The following is a 20,226-nucleotide window of genomic DNA, read 5'->3' on the forward strand; positions in this document are numbered from 1 at the left end:
GGATATTCTGGCTTATGCTCGACAGCCCCATATTCGTAAATAATTTAATGTCGGCTTTCTCCCGGTCCATAATTCATAAAGAGTCTTAGGCACCGACTTGCTTGGAATTCAGTTTATTATATAGGCAGCTGTCTTTAATGCTTCAATCCACAATTTATTTGACAGAGTAGAATGACTTAGCATACTGCGCACCATATCCATCAGTGTGGGGTTGCGTCGTTCTGCTACTCCGTTCTGCTGAGGTTCTCCAGGCATGGAATATTGGGCAACTATCCCATGTTGCTGGAGATATAAGGCAAATGGACCAGGGATTTGCCCAAATGGAGCATGCTTCCCATAGTATTCACCACCACGATCTGATCTCACAACTTTAATTTTAGCATTATGCTGATTTTCCACTTCGGCCTTAAATATCTTAAATTTCTCAAGAGATTCAGAACGATCATTAATGGGGTAAATGTAGCCATAATGGGAATAATCATCTGTGAATGTAATGAACGAGTCAAAACCATCCACAGATGTCACTGGGAACGGTCCACATATATCAGTGTGAATTATTTCTAGTGGACTTGTGCTCCGAGTGGCCCCTTTCTTAATTGTCTTAGTGAATTTTCCCTTAATGCAATCTACGCAATGATCAGTGTCAGAAAAATCTAAGGGGAGGAGTATTTCTTCTTTAATGAGATGTTCAATTCTCCCCCTAGAAATGTGGCCCAAATGATAGTGCCATAATTTCGATGACGTCTCAGCTTTATTATTACAGGCATTTATAACATTCAGCACAGAGTCATCCAAAGAGAGCAAATAGAGTTTGTCTCGCACGAAGGCAAGACCAACAACTTTATTATCAAACTTAATGTAACATGCTCTCTTTGTAAAATGACAGTCATAACCTGTCCCTACTAAGACTCTAACTGAAATAAGATTTCTCTTAATAGAGGGAGCAAATAAAACATTACTTAAAATTAAATTGCAGCCGCTGGGTAGTCTAAGTGTGAGGTCTCCAACAACCCTCACTTCAATCTCTGCCCCATCAGCTACTCTTAGGCTTTGCTCCCCTTTTGCTACCTTCTTGATGCCACTGAATCCCTGTAATGAGTAAGAGACGTGCACAGTGGCACCTGAGTCAACCCACCAGGTATTAAGGGAAAATTCAGTTTAAAGGGATTCATCCACATTAGATATTTCTTCAGAATTAGTGTTACCTTTCTTAGCTAACTACACCTTGAAGCATGAGCAATTCCTCTGCCAATGTCCATCTGCGAAATAGAAAGGACAGTATGGAGTCTTAGGAGGACCAGCTTGAGGGCCTGAAGCTTCTTGTTTACTCCCACTTGGATTCTGTGAGGAGCTTGATTTATTCTTCTTGCTGTTTGACCCTTCTCCTTGATACATCTTTCTTTTGCCTTTGTTATTGGCATTAGCGAGGTTGAGTTGGTCTTTAAGCTTTTGTTTCTCAGCTCTCTGACGCTCTTCCTCTTCCACTGAGTGTGCAATTAGCTCCTGTATGGTCCACTTTTCTTTCTGAGTATTATAATTGATCTTAAAAGGACCAAAATCAGGGCCAAGAGAGCTCATTATGAAGTGCACTAAGAAACCTTCAGTGACATCCATATCCATGGACTTAAGTTGATGTGCCATATTAGTCATCTCAAGGATATGCTTTCTGACGCTTCCTTTGCCATTATAAGTGCTAGTAATCATCTTGCTAATGATTGTACTAGCATAAGTCTTAGAAGAGGATTTGAAATTCTCTTCAATATTGGCTAAGTATGTCTTTGCGTTGTCAGAATCAACAATTCCACCAATAATCTCAGGAGAGATATGGTTCTTAATGTACATCAAAGACAATCTGTTGGATTTCACCCAAGCTGCCGATTTTTCATCGTAATTCCACCTGAGTTGCTCATAATCTTCCTCAGCCATATTGAGTTCCTCAGGAGGTTGAATTTCCTCAGGAGGATCCTCTCTTAGGCATGAGTCAAAATCCAACAGGGCTATGTTCGGATCCATGGAGTTCTTCCACTCAATGTAATTAGAACCATCAAGGAGAGCAATAGTCCTAAGTTGTCCCATTGCTGAAAATAAGGATTTAGAATAATCAATAATGCATATAATTAATTTATGTTGGCTTAATTAATTACATGCGAAATTAAACTTAGAATTCTCATAGTTAAAACACCGTTGGGCAGAAATAACCATGAATAATCTTAAAAATTAATCCTTAATTATATCACCGTTGGGCAGAAAATAATTAAGAAATAAAATCATGTGACATAAAATTATAATAACGTTGGTCAAAATAATTTCATATCATTATTTCTTTCTGACTAAACTTCTCGTTGGTTCCATTTAACCAGAAATAATTTACTCAATAATCAAATAATAATTTTTCAGCAATTAAATTTAGCTAATGAAAGGTATAACAAAATTCTGAAAATAATAATTCGCGGGCTTAAAGATTGAAAAGAATAAAAGGCCCACTCTTATTGGTAAGGCCGGCCCACTTATGCGCGCGGCGCTGAGGTGGCCACGGCCCAGAACGGCGTCGGCCCGACGCGGGGCCGATCTCAGCCGTCAGATCTGATGGACGGCTCGGATCGGTCCCGCGCCGATCAAACCAGCCATCCGGTGGGGGAAAGGGTTTCAAACCCTAACCCTAGTTTCTTTCCTCTCTCTTCGACGGCTCTCTCCCTCAGGCGAGCGAGTGAGCGGCGAAAATGGCGAAGGCGGTCCGGCGAAGACGGCGCGCGCGTGCGGCGACGAGTGCCACGGCGGCTCCATCTCAGCCGGCTGGGGGGCGCACCCGAAGGGCGGCGCCAAGCCGTGTACCATGGCGTCGGCGGTCCGGCGAGGCGGCGCGCAAGCGACGACGAGCGTCGATGCGGCCGGAGCTCGTCTGCGGGGGGGCGGAGCCCGAAGGCAATCACCAAGCCGACGCTTCCCGTCCCCGGCGAGGGACGGTGGAGAGGCAATCCAAGACGGGGCGCGCACGGCGGTGAAACCGGCACGGCCCCAAGGAGTTTAAGATGCGGCAGTGCCGCTTCCCGGAAGACTCCGGTGAGCTTAGCATTTTCAATTCCGGTAAATCATCCGAACTCAAAACCCTAAATTTGACTTTTATTTGATTTTAACTCCGGTTTTGGGCTTAGGGTTCTTAGAACCGAAATTAGGGTTCTTCGGAATTTGGGGATTTCGTTGAATTTGATTCAATCCGTCTAATTTTGGGATTTCGGATTAGATTGAATCGGCTTATTTCCCCTCAATTTCATAATCTCTACTGCTAAGCATGTAATTAAAACTTAAAACTTGAATTTAAACAATCTAAACAGTAGAGTATAAACCCTAATCTAACATATGCCGTAAATCATGGCTAATGACAGGGATGACGAGATTAATTGAGGATTGATTGGCTAAAGATCAACTCTGATACCACAATGTTGGAGTTCTAAATTACAAGATCTTAACTTTAGCCTATAAAGCAATCACTCTTAATTACAAAAATTAACTTCTCTGACCTGTCGCATTTGAAGCCATTGGTTCCTCTTGCTCTTCTTCTTCTTTCTCTTTCTCTTTTCTTCTCGCTAGATCACGCCGGCCTTCGGGTCTCCACCGGCACTGCCCTGAGACAGCCGAACGAACCCCTTCCAGCGCTTAAGCCAATCGGTGGCGAATTAGGGTTTTTAGATTAGATAGCAAGAATTGAGCGTCCTCTCCTCCTGCGATTACTTCTCTTATATAGCACTGGCGGGGCCCGGGAGCTTATCTCGAATTAGGTGTTCAAAGTTGTTTTAACCGATCACAAAACAACCTTATCTCTTATCTCAAATTAGTTCGGATTGTGGGCTCATCTGAAAAATCAACCAACATAATTAATTATTTTTCTCCTTATTTTCTTGGTTTTGCTGCAATTTTAAGTAAGCATTCTTGATATGATCCCATGGCGTGTAATAGCAATTCTAAACTTATGATACATACCTGCATCCTTAAGAAAATGTTTTTCTACCGTCAGGAGTCATGTTGGCCTGATCTTTTAGATATTACTCCAACTCATAACATTAGAAAAGCATCATCAATTAATAATTCTCAATTGTAATTTTATCTCAAACAGTCTCGATCAAAAAATTTCAGTTCATCAGTTTGTCAAAAAGTCTCACTGGATGGATCGGTTTTAGCATTAATATTGAAGCAAATAAGTGCATAGGAATTTCAGTTCATCAGTTTGTCAGAAATTGTGGCTAGATGGATTGGTTTTAGCATTAATATTGAAGCAAATAAGTGCATAAATGAATTAGATTTTTTCTCTCTCTATAAGGATACTTTGTGCCACTTGCTTTTGTTGTCAGGTCATCCAAGAACTCGGCAAGAGTAACTTGGTAGGGAACTTGTCTAAGCAACCAATGGTCAATTTTCTCATGAAGCAGTCTTTTTTTTTTCAGAATCATTCCTGTGCGACCGGAGACCCTGACATTACCTCTCGCCACCACCACCGCTGTCTTCTCCCTTTGTCGAGATATCCATTTTATCTCTCTTGTCCTCTGTTGAATGTCTCCCTGCCGATTCTGTGGAATTGGGTGATTTGGTGTGGAGCTAATCATTTGGTTGATGGTCTAATCGAGCAAAGGGACAAACTATCACTGGTGGACGAAACCATCTTTCATCGGTCGGCCGAATTCCACAATAGTCTCGGTTGCAATAAAAACCGGGACTAAAGATGATCTTTAGTCCGGGTTAAAAACGGTAACGGGCATATTTTATCTTTAGTCCCGGTTGGTCTTTTGTCCCGGTTCAAATGCTGTCAGGGCTTGTCAGGCCCCCCCGGGATCTTTAGTCCCGGTTGGTAACACCAACCGGGACTAAAGATCGTAACTTTAGTCTCGGTTGGTGTTATGAACCGGGGCCCCGGTTCATAACACCAACCGAGACTAAAGTCCCACCCCTATATATATATGTCTTCTTCCTCCTCCAGCTGCCCGAGCAAGCTTCAAAATTTCTTTAAAAAAGAGGGGAGGTCATGCCAAAATTTCTAGTGAATTTATTTTGGTGATTATTTACAAATCGGAGGTGCCTAAAAGGTTAGCAACTTCATCCTCCAATGTTTTTTTTTTGTCATATTACATTTGGAGCTATGTTTTGCACACTTTTTTGTCTCCAAAATTTAGTTGTAAGTTGATGAGAGAGAAAATTTGTGTGGGGAAGAAAGAATATATAGAAATTTAGTTTATTTGCTAAAGAAGGTTTTATAAAATAGTTGAGAAGGAAAATATAGTGAAAGTTAATCTTAAAAAATAGAAAACAAACTAAAATGAAAATTAAAAGAAGTACAACACATTAATATTAGTTTAAAACTTTAGAAATAGTAAATAAGAATTATTTGGTGTAAAATTTTATAATTTTTGTATGAATAATGATGTCATTATTGTATGACTGTTGAAAGAGTTTGTAATTATTTTATGACTGTCATTATTGTACAAATAATTATTTGTGTACGATTTTTTTTTAATCTCATGTAGATGGATCGGCAATGGATGTATGCTGACCGGCGGTCCAAAAAGTTTATTGACGGCGTGCATTATTTTTTGAGAGTGGCCGAAGCTAACAGGCATAAGGGTTTTATTTGTTGTCCATGCTATAAGTGTAAGAATCAGAAAAAGTATTCTGCATCCAGGACTAGTCAGGCTTTGAGTCAGGCTTCATGCCAAGCTATAACTGTTGGACATCCCACGGAGAGCAAGGTGTTGAAATGGAAGAAGATGAAGTGGAAGACGACAATATTCCGGACTTTGCTCAGTACGCTGGATTTGAAGGAAATCAAACGGGCAAGGAGTAAAGGGATGCTGATGGTAACGACGTTGCGGATGATCTTGGTCAGATGTTGCAAGACGCCAAGGAGGACTGCGAAAGTGAAAAGTGGGCCCATAAATTGGACAAGATGTTAGAGGACCACAGAACGTCGTTGTACCCAGGTTGCGAGCAGGTGCACAAAAAGTTGGATACCACTCTGGAGTTCTTGCAATGGAAGGCTAAAAATGGTGTTAGTGACAAGGCATTTGGCGATTTATTGAGACTCGTCAAGAACATTCTTCCGGAGGGAAACAAATTGCCCGAGACAACATACGAGGCTAAGAAGATAGTCGGCCCTCTAGGACTGGAAGTTCAGAAGATTCACGCATGTCCAAATGATTGTATCCTATATCGCGTGAGGAGTACGAGAACCTAGAAGCATGCCCTGTTTGCAAAGCACTACGATACAAGATTAAACGAGACGATCCAGGAGAAGTTGACGGGCAGCTAACAAAGAAGAGAATTCTTGCTAAGGTGATGTGGTATTTCCCTATAATACCACGGTTAAGGCGTTTTTTCAGGAACAAGGGGAATGCTAGAATGATGCGATGGCACGCTGAAGAGCGTCAACAGGACGGGATGCTGAGACACCCTGCCGATGGTTCGCAGTGGTGAAACATCGACAGAAAATTTAAAGACTTTGGCAAGGACGCACGAAACATACGGTTTGGTTTAAGTACGGATGGCATGAATCCTTTCGGAGAGATGAGCAGCGGCCATAGCACTTGGCCCATTACGATGTGTATCTACAACCTCCCCCCTTGGCTATGCATGAAGAGGAAGTACATTATGATGCCGATTATTATTCAAGGCCCCAAGCAACCTGGTAACGACATCGATGTGTACCTAAGACTACTGGTCGAAGATCTTAAACTGTTGTGGAAAAAGGAAATTGTCCCCGTGTGGGACGAGGACAAACAGGAGGAGTTTAACCTATGAGCGCTGCTGTTTGTAACCATCAACGATTGGCCTGCACTTAGCAACCTTTCCGGTTAGTCCAACAAGGGGTACAAGGCTTGCACTCACTGCTTGGATGAAACAGAAAGTATGTATCTTAAGCACTGTAGGAAGGTTGTGTACATGGGTCATCGTCGATTCCTTGCTGGAAACCACTCGGTACGGAAGAAAGGCAAGCACTTTGAACATAAGGCGGACCACCGTACGAAGCCTAAACATCGCAGCAGGAAAACAATGTTTGCTATGGTTAAAGATCTTAAAGTAGTGTTCGGAAAGGGGCCTGGAAGCCAGCCTATAGATAGCCAAGATGGTCACGCGGCGATGTGGAAAAAGAACTCTATATTTTGGGAGTTACCCTATTGAGAATTCTTGGACATCCGCCACGCAATCGACATGATGCACCTCACTAAGAACCTTCGCGTAAACCTTCTTGGCTTCCTAGGTGTATATGGAAAGTCGAAAGATACACTGGAAGCACGTAATAATCTGAAGCATATGGAACAACGCGGCGACCTTCACCCGGAACCAAAGGAGAAAGGAAGCCATTACTTGAGTCCAGCCAGCTACACTCTTAGCAAGGCAGAGAAGGAAAGTATGTTTGAATGCTTGGAGAGCATAAAGGTACCGTCTGGAAACTCCACGAATATCAAGCAAATAATAAACACGAAGGAGAAGAAGTTCACAAACCTAAAGTCTCATGACTGTCACGTGTTGATGACACAACTGCTACCAGTTGTAATAAGGGGTATCCTTCCAGACAATGTCCGGGCAACAATAACAAAGCTATGTGCTTTCATGAATGCAATTTTGCAGAAGGTCATCGATCCGGATATATTAGAAGCCCTTCAGAATGATGTGGTGCAATGTCTTGCCAGTTTTGAGTTGATATTTCCACCTTCATTTTTCAATATAATGACGCATTTGCTTTGTCACCTTGTCAAAGAGATCAGTATTCTCGGGCCTGTGTACCTACACAACATGTTTACTTTCGAGAGGTACATGGGCGTTCTGAAGAAGTATGTTCGTAACCGTGCTCGTCCAGAGGCAAGCATCACCAAGGGGTATGTAACAGAGGAGGACATCGAATTTTGTGTAGAATTTATTAAAGACCTTCGCCCAATCGGGGTACCTGAATCACGCCATGAAGGGAGACTACGGGGAAAGGGAACTCTCGGAAGGAAAGCAATAAAGACGGTAGACAACAATTTATTCTGTAAAGTCCATTTCACGGTTCTGCAACAATCTTCATTGGTAGCTCCTTACATCGAGGAGCACTTGGCTCTAGTTCGCGCCAGAAACATCGGTAAGTCCGATGCATGGATTACATGGCATCACATTGATACTTTCCTCGCGTGGCTACGAACATCTCATGGGTAACGAGACGATCAACCAACAACTAGTCTTCCTGGCGAGGGGACCATCTAGCTCGATTGCGACGTTCCAGGGATATGAGATCAATGGGTACACATTCTACACGAGAGCCCAAGACATGAAGAGCATGAACCAAAACAGCGCTGTTCGTATCGAGGCCATGGGACACGATGGAACAACTGGCACGTATTACGGTGCCATCGAGGACATATGGGAACTTGACTATGGTTCTCTCAAGGTCCCTCTGTTCCGGTGCCAATGGGTTAGATTGACTAGTGGAGGCGTAATGATTGATGACAGTGGGATGATAACGGTTGACCTTAACAAGGTTGGATACTTGGACGAACCTTTTGTCCTTGCCAATGATGTAACGCAAATCTTTTACGTGAAGGACATGTCTAGCAAAGGAAAGAAGGGCAGAGGGCCTGACGAGCCGAAGCGTCACGTGGTTCTCCCAGGCAAAAGAAAAATCGTCAGAGTTGAGGACAAGACTGACAAGGATTACGAGCAGTTGGATGGGCAACCCCCTTTCACAGTGTCGATTGACCCTAGCATCCTCCTATCAAATGAAGACACCCCTTACTCACGTAGCGATCACAAAGAGGGAACAATAGTGAGGAGAAAGTACGTGCGGTCAACCGTCACCGCCGATGTATTGCCATAATTACTGTGTACACGATGTAAACTATTTTGGATGTATTGATTATCCATACAAAGCAATTGTTGCATGGCATATATTAATTACGTACGATTATTAGAATTTTTAACAATTTTAAATCATGCATATGCTAGTTATATGCGATAATTAGAATTTTTAAAAGTTTTAAATCATTCATGTGGCATTTACATATGTTAATTAGAATTTTTAACAATTTTAAATCAAGCATATGCTAGTTATATGCGATAATTAGAATTTTTAAAAGTTTTAAATCATGCATCTGGCATTTACATATGTTAATTAGAGTTTTTAACAATTTAATATCATGCATATGCTAATTATATATGATTATTAGAATTTTTATTAATTTTGAATCATGCATCTAGTATGTACATATGTTAAAGTTTAATTTTTTAACAATTTAATATCATGCATATGATAATTATATATGATTATTAGAATTTTTATTAATTTTAAATCATATATTTGATTATTACGTTTTATCCACTTAATTTACTACAGACAACAATAATTTTTCAAAGTAATTGTCATTAATTTTTCAACTTTAAATAATTTTAATGCATTATTTTCTATTTTAAAAACACATATGTAATGAAAATCAATATTCAGTGCATTTATCAGTAGTCCTGGTTCTTAATCCTAACCGGTTTTAAAAAGAATTTGGAAATAGCAGAAAAATATCTTTAGTCCCGGTTGATGAGAACAACCGGGACAAAAGATATCTTTACTCCCGGTTGTTCTTACGAACCGGGACTAAAGATCTAGGGGTATATATATTCCCGATGCACGCACTCGTCTTCTCCACCAACACTTAGAAGTTTTTTCCCCGATCGATCTCTCTCGGCTTCTCCTTCGCCGCCACTGCCTAGGGTATCCCTGCCCCGACGCCGCCGTCGTATCTCGCCGTCGTCTCGCGGGCGTCGTCATCGCCGCCTCCGCCGCCGCCGCATCTCTGGGGTGAGAGCCGCCGCCGCCTCCCTCTCTCTCTCGACGACCTCGATCTCTCTCTCTCTCCCCAAACCGCCGCCGGCCTCCTCGTTGCCGACGCCGCCGCTGACGTCGTCGCGACCGAACATGACTCCGCCTGCCGACGATGCCGACCCCGACCTCAATGCGGCCGCCACCGGTGACAACGTCGCGCTGACAGTGCCGACGACGCCGGGCCGCGCCATGGTGCTGCGGCGGCACGACGCCACAACGCCACGGCGCCGCCGCGGCACACCACCGTCGCGCCGCCACGCCGCCGCTCCACTGCCGCCACGTGAACGAACGATCGATCGTGAATGAACGAAACGTACGTGAACGTGAACAAACGAACGTACGTGAACGTGAACGTGAATGAACGGAACGTACGTGAACGTGAACGAACGAACGTACGTGAACGAACGAAACGTACGTGAACGAGAAAACGAATGAACTTAACGTGAACGTGAACGAACGTGAACAAAACGTGAACTTAACGTACATTAACGTGAACGAACGAACGTACGTGACAGGCACGTGAACTTAACGTACGTTAACGAGAACACGAACGTGAACGATCGTGAACGAAACGTGAACTTAACGAGAATGCGAACGTGAAATACAATATATGTTACTTTGCGTTTATCCTAATACATTTTTCTGTATGTTGCAGAAAAGACGTTGTCGTCGTCGTCCCTCAAGCCGAAGTGGTAGCTAGCCCTCGAAGGAATTCGCGCATGCAAGTGATGTAAATATATGATTGTTAGATTTTTAATGCAATTAAGACTATTAGATTTAATAGACGACACTTAAACTTAGCATATATGATTATCTAGAGTTGTAATGTATGACACTTAGATGACTTAGCATATATGATTACCTAGGGTCCTAATATACGACACTTAGACTTAGCATATATAGTTGACTATTAGAGTTTTAATACAAGATTATTTGAGTTTTAATATAAGATTATTAGAGTTTTAATACAAGATTATTTGAGTTTTAATATAAGATTATTAGATTTGTAATTAGACTTAGCATACATGATTATCTAGGGTTCTAATATATGACAGTTGGACTTAGTATATATGACTATTTGAGTTTTAATATAAGATTATTAGAGTTTTAATACAAGCTTATTTGAGTTTTAATATAAGATTATTAGATTTGTAATTAGACTTAGCATATATGATTGTCTAGGGTTCTAATATACGACAGTTAAACTTAGCATATATGACTAGTTGAGTTTTAATATAAGATTATTAGAGTTTTAATACAAGATTATTTGAGTTTTAATATAAGATTATTAGATTTGTAATTAGACTTAGCATATATGATTGTCTAGAGTTCTAATATACGACAGTTAGACTTAGCATATATGACTATTTGAGTTTTAATATAAGATTATTAGAGTTTTAATACAAGATTATTTGAGTTTTAATGTAAGATTATTAGATTTGTAATTAGACTTGGCATATATGATTGTTAGAGTTTTAATACAAGATTAGTACAGTTTTAATGATTATCTAGGGTTCTAATATACGACACTTAGACTTAGCATATATTATTGTTAGCATATAATATACGACACTTAGACTTAGTATATAAGATTGTTAAAGCAAATATGACCTATAGACTTAGCAACTATTTCTTCTATGAACAGATGGCTGATCGTGATGAGGAACAGATACTGTACGATACAATCGCGGAGGGAAGCAACCAGTACTGGAACGTAGAAGAGGGGAACATGGATCCAAACCAGTACTTGAACAAGGAAGGGAATGTGGAGAGGGATGCGGAGGGGAACCAGGAGGGGAACGTGCAGAGGGATGCGGAGGGGAACGAGGAGGAAGAGACTAGTGGAAGTCAACCCTCCGCTGGACAGAAGAGGGCACGCGGGCAACGAGGTGCCGTGAAAAAGCTAGAGGGTTGGCACATCATAATGGAAGTGGACGAAGACAGCCGACCTAGTGCCCCGACAGAAGCAGCCAAGAACTACGTTCGACACAGCGGTTGGGTTGTGCGGGATAACGTGCCTGTCAGTACGGTGTACTAGCGTAGAACAAGGGCATACGGAGATCATGAGAGCTTTATCCCAGATTCGGAGAAAGAGATGCTGTGGACCACAATGCTCGAGACATTCACCCTTCCCGCGGGTACAGAGGACAAAGTGAAAAGGTGGACTCTAAAGAAAATGGCATAACAGTTTCAGAGCTTCAAGGGAGATCTGTACCAGAAATATATCCTGAAGGGGCAGACACCGAACTTCGACACATTCCCAAAGCTAAGGGATCACTGAGACGAGTTCGTTGCATATAAAACAGGTCAACAAGGGCAGACAATGATGGAAAGAAACAAAGAAAATGCCGCCAAGAAGAAGTACCATCACCACTTGGGGTCAGGCGGCTATAGCGTTGCGATGCCGAAGTGGGAGGAGATGGAGGCAAGCTTGCTTGAGAGGGGTATCGAACCGGCCACCGCTAAATGGCCAGATCGATCGAAGTTCTGGTACTACACTCACGGTGGAACGCTCAACCCAGTTGATGGCTCCCTGGTCTTCAGCGATCAGATACGCGAGGCTACGCGTTGACAAACGGACGTAGTGGAAGCCTCTTCTCCGGGCACGTTCCGACCCGACAAAGAGATGGACGGGCCGTCACTCGCCCTGCAGACTCCATAGCATCCAGGACGAACACGAGGGAAAGGGGTGATTCCTTGGAAGATTGGATTCAAGGAGGACATCCACACGTACAGGAGTCGGATGAGGAGCAAGAGAGATACCGAGGCGAAGATTGCAGATCTTGAGTACAGGGTATCGAGCTACGAGCTCAGCATGCAAGAGGAGGTGGCAAGGAAGGTTGAGGAATGCATGGCCGCACATCGGTCCCATGATCCCCAGCCGACCATTCCTCCTGCAATGGTGAGCCCTTCAGGCAATCGTAGCAGTTGCGCCTCAACGGGGTAGGTAGGATCACAGAGCATGGACGCCATGCAAACCCTGGACGAAACCACCTGCCCCGTTGATGATATCACTCAGCGGACACCATGTGAGCTGCATATTCCCTTCAAGAACTTATCAATAAAGGTAAGCTCGTAGTTTATAGATTTTAGACTTGTCCATTCCGCAAGTTGCTGCTTATATATGTTGATTACTAATAAATAACCTCTCACCACGCGAAGGTGGCGTCGGGCATGGCCATCCCAATGGACCCTTCGGGGACTTACCACTGCAGGCCGATTCCAGCAGGATACTCCAAGGTCGAAGTTGAGTTGGTGGAAGGCGCGTACGAGGACCTCGAGTTGGATTACCCTGGAGGAGACGATGAGATGCATCTACGAGACACAAGCCACGCCATTATACTATGGCGCAAGCGGTACATCATCCTCCCTGGGCGACAAGCGGCGTCTCGTGCACCATCTCCTCCGGCTCCGCCATCTCCTCCTCAGGCTCCTGCACCGTCTCCTCCTTATGCTCCAGCACTGTCTCCACCTCAGGCTCCTGCACTGACTCCTCCTCAGGCTCCTACACCGACTCCTCCGCAAGCTCCTCGTCCGGCACCTTCCAAGTCAAGGGCCCCCCAAGCTCCACCGCCTGCCCCCACAAGGGCAACAAAGAAGGCGAAAGTTGACGCTGCAAAAAACAAGGACCGGGGGTACGATTGCACGCAAGAGGAGCTTGACGCTTATGTGGCATCAGAAGTCAGGAGACGATTGAAGCCTCGAAGTCCAGAAAAGAAGATTCCTATAGACCCGAGTGTCAGGAACTTCTTCAGGGGTATGTCTGCACCTGCCAAGGAGGCCATAAAGCTATCGGACTATGAGCGAACACTTAAGAAAGCATCTTCTGGAAAGTCCAAACCAGTCCCTCAGCTTGGAGAGCAACAAAACCAGGAGATCGAGCCGTTGGTGACGGTGAAGATTTTGGAATACAAGAATTTATTAATGACACCGGGCTAACTACGGATCAATTGCTATGAGGCGCACCAATCGAAAAGGCGGAAGTGAAATACATGTATGAACTCGGTAAACCGCTTGTCAAGCCTGAGCAGCTGCAGTCCCTACCCACACAAATGTACAAATTCCATCTACTGTATATGGAGATGAGCGCCACCGGTAGAGAGATGATCGGAGCGAGGATCAAGGACACGGACTTCTTGCAAGGAGATGATATTCTCTGGATCAATTTCAACGGTATCTACGAACTATACCAGCTGGACGCCCTCGACGTCTCTATTATGAGTTGTTGGATTTTGTAAGTATCGTTCAGTTAGATTTCTTATTATGTTTCCTTTAATTAATTAGGTCCTTGTATATAAGTAGACTATATATAATATATACTTCCTTTTATCATTGTAGAATGGAGATTCAAAGGGCCCGACGGCGGGGGGTTTTCTGTCACGCCCGAAAATTCACTAGTAATTTCTGAACTTATTTGTGCATAAAACCCTCGTCCAGGAATCAGCCGAGGTACACAAACTGACAATTTAATATACAAATCCATCATAATAATAACGTTACATACTTACAAAAGAAAAGAAAACAGCAGCGGAATTAACGGTCTAGCGATGGCTTCAGCTCCACTCCCGCAGACAGCTCAACTGGGGTATAAGCCAAACGTCTTCTCCTTCTGGATCCTTTTTCTTCAACTGAGGTTGATTGATTATTGCAAGAATGAGCATATGACATACTCAACAAGCCACACAGCAAATATGCAAGTGCACAAGGATACCAAAGGATGGCATAATATAGGCTCATTTGCAAAAGCAGCATTTAGCAAAGATTTAAGAGTAGTAAAACAGTAGAGTAATTTAATCATTAATTTTAATCGACACTGAACAACACGCCCATGCTGCTCTGGCCCAACCAAACCTGAACAACCAACCCCGGTCGTACATATCAAACCTCCAAACCAGGAATTATCCATTCCAAACGAGGAGTCAAATTAAATTATCACATTATTATCATTAATGAGTAGTGTGGGACTAATCACGAAAAACATTGTTAGACCCGCCCATAACCGTGCGCACGGCTATTCGAATAGTTTTACTCTGGCCATAGATGTACCACTGTACCCACGAGACACAGCCTCAACATCATGTCTACCATGCGTCGCGATACTGGAAAGTACCTGAATAGAGGCTGTGACAATACCCTCTGCACAACACAACTCACCACAGTGCACCATTCCTAGATCATAATCACCCCCTCAAAAACCAGAGGCATGGACTCCCCAGCGACCCCCACGGACTTCTCGCCACTTCTCAGTCTGGCACCCCGCAATGAATCATGCTATACAAAAGGTAAAGCCGTTGCCCACGCTGGCTTGTGGTTGACACGGTTAATGTCTCACAACAGTAGCTCGTGAACCGGTCCTTAATTTCCATGAGCACGACATTCAAAACCATGTGCTCACAACCCACCATTAATCATATTTTAATTATCAATTAATTATCATAACACGATTGACCATCGTGAGCTACCATTAAATATAACCATAAGTAATAGTGAAGCATAATTTATCCCATTAATGAGCTAATGTTTCTAAGCACGGCTAAGCAACTATAAATGACATCTAGCTGAACCAATCCAATATGCTAGTCAAATTATAACCCATCGGAAAATAAAGTCATCTTCGGCCATAATTAAATGGGAAAGGCTCACCACCCGATGACATTCTAAAATAATGCATAAGTTGAAACAATACATTAGCTTTAAACGGGTTCAACATGCTCAAAGGGTTGTTTGGGATCTGTGTGACTTGCCTTGCGAACAAGCGTCTTCAATTCGTCTTCAGGAACTTCTCCAACGAACGAACAATCCTCCGAAACAACGGGAAAACTAAACTTAGAACGCAAAACGAGGAAAAACACTAATAAAAACCAAACAAACAGTACAATTAAAGTTCATATGGGTAGAGCTTGAATTTAGATGAATTATGAGACTTGAACGACCTCATTTCGAGTTCGTATGAATTACTTATGAATTTTACAAGATTTAATTCCAATTAAACCTATTAAAGAAAAGACTATTCCAAATTGATTAAACAATTTACAAATGGTTTATAACTAGACAAAAGATTAAAACATCCTCCGAAAATAGATTATAGCAACGAGGACTGAACGGCGACGCTCCGACGATAAGGGGACAGCTCCGGGAGCGAAAAGACGCGACGACGAACTCACCAATGGCGACGGCGACGAAAAACGGCAACGGGAGATGGCCGGCGACGACAAACGATGACACAACGGTGGAAAGCGAGAGCACTAAAGCGAAGAGGAGAACAAGACAGCCCTTACCCACAGTTACACGACGACGAGCGACGATGAACGGCAGCCGGCGACGAGCTTCGAGCGGCGGCGAGATCGGGACGATTGTGACTGCGGATTTACGACGAACACCGACGGAGAAGAAGGGGTGGACGGCCTTTGGCTTGGTGCTGCGATGCCACCGGAGGAAACGGCGAGGTTCGGCGACCACGGGAGAAGCGGCAAAGCTTCGCCGGAGATCAAAACATGGCGATGGTTCGGCCTTCACGGTGACGGCGAATTCCGGCGGGGTTTGGCGCAAAGGAACGGGTGGCCGGGGTAGCTCTCACCCTTGCGAAGCCGAGGGAGGCGACGGGGCTGACCGGCGACGGCCGAGGCGACGGCGCACGGTGGCTGGAGAGGCGACCAGAGGTGGAGAGAGAGGGAGCTCGCGGGGAGGCGACTAGGGTTAGGGGCTGCTATTTATAGCCGAGGAAAAAGGGGAAAACGGAAGAGGAGGCCGAGGGGCTGCTATTTATAGCCGGAAGAGGGAGAGATCGGCTCGGGAACGGATGGAATCGGCGGCGGATTAGTTAGGGTTCGCCGGAAAATAGGAACTCAAAACCGCGTCGAATCCACGCGATATACCACGGGATTCAAGGGGTTTCTTGGGGATAAGATAGAGGAGATCGAGAGGAATCCATTCCCACAATTAATTTGGAAAGAGGAGCAACGGAGAGGACGAATTTGGTGGGGAGGCGGCGCTGTACACGGGCACGGCAGAGAGCAGATCGACCTGCTGGAGGTTAGTGGCGACACTGTAGCAGAGGAAGGCAAAACAGACTTCCTGCCGGGCTTTTCTTTTCTCGGCCTGATTAGCAGAGGGACCAAAACTAGACTTCAGCTAAATAAGAGAAAGAGGAAGAGTGGGCTGCTGCGGGCTAAGGAAGAGAGAGAGGACAGGAGTGGGCTGTATTCGGCCCAAACAAAGAAGGGGAATTTTAACTAACTTTTTATTTTAAATAATCACTGAAATGATCTTTCATTTATTAAAAATACTTCCAATGCTCAAATAATTCTGGGACAAATCCAGAAAATACTTGGGCACTAAAAATATTTAATAAAATTTTATCTATCTCAATTTAATGTTCAAAATTTTCATAGATTTTATTCAAACACTTACTTTAATTATTAAATAAATTCTAAAAATTCCTTTTTCACAACAATTTATAATTTAGCGATTTTCAGAGTGTGACATTTTCGATACTGGATTCATCGACTCTCGGAAAGTAAACGTCGTAATGCTCGACCAGTATCTGCAAGCCACAAAGGACATTCTCGTCCATCTCCTGAAGGCGCAGCATTACAAGACGTTCATACTATTGCCGTACAACACAGTTAGTTTTTACTGTCTTTCTATACCAAATTTCATCCCCGTACGAATATGCTAAGTGTTTCATATGTAATGCATCCGACACACATTGCAGATTCTACTGGGTCTTTTTACTCTTCGACTTGGAGGCCTGCACCGTCAACGCATATGACTCAATGGATAAAAAAGAGTTTATGTTTGACAAGGTTTTCGAACTTATAGACAGGTACTGTCATAATTTCCTATGTTAATTAAGAATCTTGTTATAATTAATTGCTAGTACGAATCATAGCTTTAAACTCCATCTAGGGCTTGGTATCGGTTCCGTCATTTGGTCCGCGGCAAATGGAGAGAAATACTTAGGCGGAAGTTTAATTTTCCTGTGAGTACACATGCTCTACATTTATATTGAATCTCCAATTCAAATACATACAAGTGTATATAAATTAGATCTCTCGCCGTTTGTCATTTATTTATAGTGCGCAAAACAAAAGCAGGGAACTAACTTGTGCGGCTACTACGTGTGCGAGTATTGCCACTGCCTTGCAGACCAAATCATCACCACAAGAGAGCTCGATGTACGTACAAATAAATTCAAAATTTCATTGCGTACGTATCGATTTGTTGGTTAATTACTAATTAATTTCATACATTCATATATTTTATTCGCATGAGGGATAACCTGATCACACACAAGGAATTTATCGCGGCGGTTCAAGAACAACTCATGGGATTCATCAACGAACAAATCCTTGATCCAAGGGTGAATTCTACTACGACGGAAATACAATTCATAGGTCCTTAGCTTCTGAGATAACGACTACTACTACGTCGAAAACGTAGCTAGCTAGGTCATCATAATGGATTGTAATTAATACATGTCTATTTTTCTATATACTTGTACACATTTTCTTTAATGTAAATATATATTTTGGTCATATATATATATATACACACACACACACACACACACACGCATTTGCATAACATATATATGTATAAATACATATATATTATGCATGTATATGTATTGAAACATATATAAATATAATATATATATATATATTATGCATATATATGTATTGAAACATATATATGCATGGTTTATATATATAAACCATGCAGCAACAAGGCCATGCAATAAAAAAAAAGGTCAGCTCGATCTTTAGTCCCGGTTATTTCACCTGGGACTAAAGATCGCTATCTTTAGTCCCGGATTGGTAGTCCCGGTTTGAAAACCGGGAATAAAGGGGGGTTATGAACCGGGACTACAAACGCTTTCTCAACCAATGTATAGTCTAAAGTCAGACATGCTAGAAAACTATAAATATCGATTTGTTCTTTTCTTATGTGTTTGTTTTTAGGCTACAATGGAAGTATTGACTGCCATATACTCATGAATTAATCTATATGAATTGTTTATGTTGGCCATATGCCAATATACTTGCAAAGTACTAGCTAGGTGTGGGCTTGGCAAATACCTAGCTGCAACTTTTTCTTGGTCAACAAATGCATTTCTGATTTTTTTTTTCCAGTTTATAATTTGTTCCAGACATAAAAGTAAATTGTGCTCTCATTTATTGCTTTCAAAATAGAAATGCATTGTGCCGAAAGTTGTGGCTGGGAAAAATGGCTACTGGCTATTCAGCATCTTACGCTCATGCAACTTATCTTTTTTCAAATCAGTGCAGTACTTTGAACTGATCAATACAATATCCTTATTTGTAAGTATACTTTTTCAGATCAGTGCAGTATTTTCATATTAGTATATTACGAAAATGTAATTCCTTTAATTGAGTCAGATAGTCCAGTGACCTAGAAATTTATATTCAAATGCAATTTTCCCCATCTAATTATCCTTTGAGTGAGTGATCATGTGATTGCTTCAACAGTCAAGAGCATCTTGGTGAACAATGACAGGTAATAACACATGTTTAATGTTTTGTTGTAAAAGATCATTTCAAAATTCATGGTTAGAAAAATAAATTACAAATTCGAATCCTGCTGACAACTGTTATTTGATTTCGTACAGTACGCCAGAAGAAACATGTGTGGTACATTGTCACATACATAACTCTTTATGTAATTTTTTTCGTGAACCTTAGCTTAATAGCATCCACAATCACCATCTACGAGACCAACTGCCTCTCCTACGAGGGAGAGCCCGAGAAGGTACAACACGTCCTACAGTGTCAGTGCCATCTTCCCACATGGAATGCGGTATGTGTGCGTCTCAGGTCTCCAACGGTCTACCAAAGTGGCCAGAAGGGACTTGTCTGCATCCCACAGCTTCATCGGGTCGGTGTCGTTTGCGGCTGACAATGGTAGGAGGCCTGCCTCATGCAACCTGCAGAATGTAAGGTTGACACATCAATAATGACAATTAAAGTAGAGTTAGCCGTTCGTAAAAAATAATAGAAAATGGCATACCACGGAACTTGTCGACGCGCAACAGTTGTCGCGGAGGACATGACGGAAGGTGCTGAGTTGTGCACCCTAGAGTAGGGATGGCAATGGGGACCCGATCCCCGATCCCCGCGGGGAAAGCATCTATTAGGGACTAGACTACTTTCAGGTAGGACCGATGGTTCTTTTCAATGCTATGGTTATTAGTTCAATACGTGCATTAAAGAAACAATAAACTTTCATATCACAAGCTACAAACATTACAACAACATAGTTCAGAATATTAGGATGCAATACTAAAATTGCTCATAGTACAATACCTTCTAATTGAAGGTTATGAAATTACAAGCAATGACTATTACAATAGTAGTAGGATACTATACACAATA

General features: G+C 42.6%; 2 protein-coding genes across 8 annotated transcripts; both read left to right on the plus strand.

The window, feature by feature from the left end:
• The first annotated feature begins 2,663 nt into the window (after nucleotides 1-2,663).
• On the plus strand, nucleotides 2,664-18,385 carry LOC127776460 (uncharacterized). 6 transcript variants are annotated; one of them, XR_008018164.1, is made up of 5 exons: nucleotides 2,664-3,084; nucleotides 17,308-17,456; nucleotides 17,547-17,657; nucleotides 17,741-17,813; nucleotides 17,911-18,385. XR_008018164.1 is itself a non-coding variant. In XM_052302836.1 (2 exons), the coding sequence occupies exon 2, from the start codon at nucleotides 7,195-7,197 to the stop codon at nucleotides 8,176-8,178; it is 984 nt and encodes a 327-aa protein (XP_052158796.1). In that variant the 5' UTR covers nucleotides 2,664-5,075; nucleotides 5,514-7,194; the 3' UTR covers nucleotides 8,179-8,308. The 6 variants fall into 6 exon arrangements, 4 of the variants coding, with proteins under 4 accessions (XP_052158796.1, XP_052158795.1, XP_052158799.1 ...); XR_008018163.1 differs by having other exon boundaries at nucleotides 17,929-18,385; XM_052302836.1 differs by lacking the exons at nucleotides 17,308-17,456; nucleotides 17,547-17,657; nucleotides 17,741-17,813; nucleotides 17,911-18,385 and adding an exon at nucleotides 5,514-8,308 and having other exon boundaries at nucleotides 2,664-5,075.
• Nucleotides 11,112-14,839, plus strand: LOC127776461 (uncharacterized). 2 transcript variants are annotated; one of them, XR_008018165.1, is made up of 3 exons: nucleotides 11,112-12,899; nucleotides 12,995-14,066; nucleotides 14,171-14,839. XR_008018165.1 is itself a non-coding variant. In XM_052302840.1 (2 exons), exons 1-2 carry the CDS (start codon nucleotides 12,795-12,797, stop codon nucleotides 13,769-13,771), a joined length of 882 nt encoding a protein of 293 aa, XP_052158800.1. In that variant the 5' UTR covers nucleotides 11,112-12,794; the 3' UTR covers nucleotides 13,772-14,839. The 2 variants fall into 2 exon arrangements, 1 of the variants encoding a protein (XP_052158800.1); XM_052302840.1 differs by having other exon boundaries at nucleotides 12,995-14,839.
• Nucleotides 18,386-20,226: the final 1,841 nt, after the last annotated feature.

This window comes from Oryza glaberrima, chromosome 6 (genome assembly GCF_000147395.1).
Source record: "Oryza glaberrima chromosome 6, OglaRS2, whole genome shotgun sequence".
NCBI lineage: Eukaryota > Viridiplantae > Streptophyta > Magnoliopsida > Poales > Poaceae > Oryza > Oryza glaberrima.